The sequence below is a fragment of the Primulina tabacum genome, chromosome 9 (assembly GCF_025594145.1).
Source record: "Primulina tabacum isolate GXHZ01 chromosome 9, ASM2559414v2, whole genome shotgun sequence".
NCBI classification, from domain to species: Eukaryota; Viridiplantae; Streptophyta; class Magnoliopsida; order Lamiales; family Gesneriaceae; genus Primulina; species Primulina tabacum.
The window spans coordinates 6,777,447-6,782,424 of NC_134558.1; the positions used below are offsets into that span (position 1 = coordinate 6,777,447).

General features: G+C 34.0%; 1 protein-coding gene and 1 long non-coding RNA gene across 2 annotated transcripts; both read right to left on the bottom strand.

Moving 5' to 3' along the window:
- Positions 1 to 483: 483 nt before the first annotated feature.
- Positions 484 to 1,566, bottom strand: LOC142556890 (uncharacterized). The gene has a single exon (XM_075668386.1). The coding sequence runs from the start codon at positions 1,564 to 1,566 to the stop codon at positions 484 to 486; it is 1,083 nt and encodes a 360-aa protein (XP_075524501.1).
- A 1,575-nt stretch (positions 1,567 to 3,141) lies between these two features.
- On the bottom strand, positions 3,142 to 4,519 carry LOC142554941 (uncharacterized). Its single transcript, XR_012822282.1, has 3 exons — positions 4,472 to 4,519; positions 4,282 to 4,380; positions 3,142 to 3,388 (listed from the first exon to the last, which is right to left on the bottom strand). It is a non-coding gene; the product is annotated as an uncharacterized LOC142554941 (long non-coding RNA).
- Between the last annotated feature and the right edge of the window lie 459 nt (positions 4,520 to 4,978).

Here is a 4,978-nt window from a genome sequence, read left to right on the forward strand (position 1 = left end):
ACAACCACCTCAGTACTTATTAGGTAGAGAGGCTTGAAATTTCAATGATCGAGCAACATTGAGGATGTGTCTATGTTTACGCTCCACTAGACCATTTTGTTGTGGGGTATAGGGACAAGAACTTTGATGCACAATGCCGAAAGTATGGAACAAATCGGTGCACTCCCATTGAAAAAATTCCATTGCATTGTCGGTTCTAATCATCTGAATTGCATTGGAAAATTGAGTTTGAATGAGTGCGAGAAATCTCTTAACTGTTGGGAGTACATATAGTTTTGAGTGCATGAGGTATACCAAGTCATACGTGTATGGTCATCTACAATGGTGAGGAAGTATCGTTCCCCATTGTAAGTAGGTGAGTGGAAAGGACCACATACATCCATGTGAATTAATTGAAAAGCAGTGGAGGAATTAGATTACCTTTTTTCGGAAAAACCATGCGAGTTTGTTTCGACAAGGGACAAATAGCACAATGAGATAAATCTAAGAAGCTTGTAAGAAAGGTAACATTCTCATTCGAGTCAAAGAAATATGTCCTAGGCGTTGATGCCATAAGGTTTCTTGTGATACAGCAGTGGTTTGTGCACCATTTACAGCTGAAAGTAAAGACCTATACAAAGGTAATCTAGAATCAGTTAATGTGAGATTAGGTTGTGAATCTAAAAACTTCCAACTTGAATTGTCGAGATAGTAAAGTCCTTGTCTCTCTCTACCAATCCCCATGATCTTCCCATTTGATAGGCCCTGAAACACACAAAACCGTGGAAAGAATGTGACAAAGCATTGATGATCTATAGTAAATTTAGATATGGATAGAAGGTTGTGACGAAATTCCGGAACAATGAGGGCATTCGAAAGTGAGCTGGTTTGATTGATAGGAATGGTACCTAGGCTACTAAATTTTGTGGAACTACCATTTGGCAATTGTATTGAATCCGTGGCATCTGCATAGGAATTACGAACATGTGGTATTCCATGATATCCAATCATATGATCATTATCACTAGAATCAATAATCCATTCAATATCAAGAATGAATATTCCATGGCTCCAACCCTTCCATGGTCCCTTATAGAATTTGTGTCCAGGTGGGTAACCAATTAGTCTGAAGCAGTTCTCCTTATTGTGACCAAGTAAATTACAGTGTTCACATATAACATCATTGTTCCTTCTATTCTGAGCAGAGAATAAGGCAGAGGATTCATGTTGTTGCGGAGACACATTCAATAAACTCCGATGTGATTCCTCTTTTGATATGATAGCAAAGGCATTGCTTACAGTAGGAAGTGGATCCATCATCAATATGTGGCTTCGGATATGAACAAAGCTCTCATGAAGTCCTATGAAATATCGAAAAAGTTTGTGTTGCTGATCAAATTCAATGAACTTCCTCGAAGACTCACATGAGCATATAGGTAATGTCACAAGAGAAGCATACTCATCCCATAGTTGTCTAAGCCTCGAATAATACGTTGAGATCGAACTATTACCTTGGGTATAACAGCCTATTTCTCGGTGAAGTGCAAAGATCTGTGAGCCATTAACTTTGTCAAACCGTTCCCTCATATCATTCCATACCACTGTAGCATCAGTGGAATACACAAATACCACCAAAGATTTCCTTCGATACAGCATTCATCATCCAGGACAACACAATCGCATTGCATCTCTCCCATTGAAGTACTCGATCTGATCCAGAATCTGGTTTCTTACAGCTCCCGTCAATAAATGCAAGCTTATTTCTAGCTCGCAACGCGATCTGCATTGCGCGACTCCAAATTCCATAGTTGTCAGTACCAATCAGTTGCTCATTAATCAAATTGAGCCCTAGAGTGTCGGATGAATTCACATAAAGTGGATCCAAAACATCGATCGCATAAGAAGCCATCAGAATAGAAGATGATGAAAGAACTGATTCCAGAATGAACTTACCGATCAACTAGGAGAAGAAAAAAATTCTCCAATCAATTCTCAGAGAAGAAATACAATCCAATCTCCCGCTCTGAAACCATGTTTAAAAAGAAGGGAAGAATCAAATTGCATCACACAGGAGTTGGCGGTGAAAAATCTTCACCTGTTTTTTGAGTAAGAATATTTGTTCTTTTTTACACACTATTGCACTACCGGCTATCCTACTGCCTATATATATACATACAAAGAGGAAATAAGTGTGTTTAGTATACAAAAGTGTATATACAATTCTTAAATGTTATTTTAAGAAGAATTGCAAAACAAATTACTAAATTGTCGAAAAAAATGAAAGATTAGTACTAAAACTCGATTCTGATAGCATATGATTTCAAAATCGGGAAATGTCAAATATAGAGGATAGAAAATGAAATTTTCCCTAGCATCAATGTAGAAACACTAGTAGAAAAATCGCTTTTTACTTCGCGTATTCAATGAAGTAATAAGGTAGTTAATTGCCGAAGTATATGGACGTGAAGTAATAGATGTACCTTTTACTTCGCATAATAACCGAAGTTGTATGATTGAAAATACTGAAGTCTTTGGCCTGTTTTCGAAGGAAAACCGGTCCAGAATTGGACCGGTGCCGAAGTAAGAAATGTGTTTTACTTCATCGATTATTGTAAATAATGAAGTAATATATTATATATAACTTCGTCTTAATTATTATTTAGCGAAGTAGTTTATTATATTTTACTTCATTTTTTACAATAATCGACGAAGTAATTCATCTGAAAGACCTCGAAGTTATGTATTTTGATGAGGTAATAGACACAAACAACTTCACAATTTATCCTATTTGTGGAAGTAAATATAATCTATAACTTTAGCATTTATCCTATTTGTTGAAGTATTTTATATTATGTTACTTCACAATTTACATTTAGTGACGAAGTAAGTGGTTCGAAAGACTTCAGTAATTTGTATTTTGATGAAGTAATTGCGCAAAACAACTTCGCTTTAACATAACAATGTTGAAGTAAATTAATTCTATCACTTCGTCTGATTTCTTATTGACGAAGTATTTAATATTATGTAACTTCATAATTTGCAAATAACAACGAAGTAATTTACCTATTACACTTCATTTTTTTTATTTTGATGAAGTAATTGTTAAAAAAAGACTTCGCAATATATGACTTAATACACTAATATAATTAAACTCATAAATTATCCATCTAAAAATTATTAATATCCACGAATCCACAATTACATATTCATCAATCCACAAGTAACCCAAAAAATGTATCCACAAAACCAAAAGTATATCCAAAAATCCACAATGACAAACAAAATATTTGTCCCAACATACACCATCCATCTAAGCACCTACATAGGAGTAAACAAATTCACTCCATTCACTTCTAACCTCGTCATATTGACATTGGGTGTAATATTGGTTCTTGATGGATCCTGCAAACTGAAATTTGAAACATAAAAAACGTAAGGCTGGATGATTAAAACATAAAAAACGTAAGGCTGGATGAGCCGCCAAGCTAGCTAGGAAAATTAAAACTTAATCTTGGAACACAAATATAATTAACCCATGCTTAAAAACAATTATAAGAATTTTCCATGTACAACATATTTTTTTCGAAGAACAAGCTGTCACAAAAAAGTAAAACCATATTAATTTGAGGATTAACGTAAAAGAATTAATATATGAGACAATTTTGATATGATTAACATGATGCATGTACCAATAAACGCAGACAACAAGAGTCTCGAGTTCAATCCGATATGAGGGAACCAATAAGGACAGATATAGACCAAAAAAACAGGAAAAGACAAAACCAGATCACCTTAAACTCCAACAAAATCTGAAGCCACCCAACTTCTTGTTTCAAGAAGCGAAATCAACTTAAAAGTAAGAACAGATTGAATTTGTGCCACTTGGAAATGATACAAGAATCTTGAAAAAAAGACAACACTTACAGTCCAGAATCTTACTCCCGTATATGATTTCTGGGCTTCAAATTTCTTGATAAAACCAACAACCCACCAAATAAAACAAATGAAAAGAAAGTATTTTAACCAAAACATATATCAGCAATAAACAGAATAAACACAAAAGCTTAATATTACAACACAGAAGATATGAAAATCAGGAACAAAATTTCCTTTTTTTTATCAATAATATAAAATATATCACAATGACAACAATTCATCTCAAGCAATTATCTCAACAATAAAATATATCCCAATGGCAACACATTATCTCAACAACAACACATTATCTCAACAATAAAATATATCTTAATGACAACAATTCATCTCAATCAATCAACAAATTTATCCCAAGAAGAAACTCACCATCTTCTCCAACTATGGATCATCGCAATCGACTATCTCTTTCATGTACCTCATCACACAATATCCACACTCAACCGAACCACTTTGTTTCAGATTACCCTATAATGTAATTGAAAAGTTAATGCAACAATCACAATATAATTAATAACCACTACCAATTCATGTATTCATAAATAAGTACGATACATACCGTCAATATTTTAAAACCTGGCCCTTTAGAAATACCCTTGGAGGCATTTTGACTAAAACCATGGAAATAAAGATGCTCTCGAACGGACTTAGCTGGTCTTTTTTTAAGATTTTTACATTTGCAACAAGGACAATGAATTAAATTGGGGTCAATATGGGGATTCTCTAAACAACCTCTGATAAACAGTTCCACACCCTCCTCGTACTGTTTTGACCTTCTATCCGAGTGAATCCAAGAATTATCCATTTCAATACAGCAAAATACCAGAAATATATAACAATAAATTTGATCTAAACCTGAAAATATTACATTTAATAATGTCATTTTCAATTTAATTTGTAGAGCGCAAAAAAAACGAAAGAAGACTACCTATTGACTAACAAACGAAAGAAGACTACACAGATGCATATAAGTTAGAAAAACAAAAAAATTCGACGGAGACAATGACTAACAAACACCGTCATGTCCAGTCCTCAACACATAGTGCATATAAGTTAGAAAAACCGA

Coding starts and splice junctions, on each gene's coding strand:
- LOC142556890 (XM_075668386.1), bottom strand. CDS start 1,566: ATGAGGGAACGGTTTGACAAAGTTAATGGCTCACAGATCTTTGCACTT.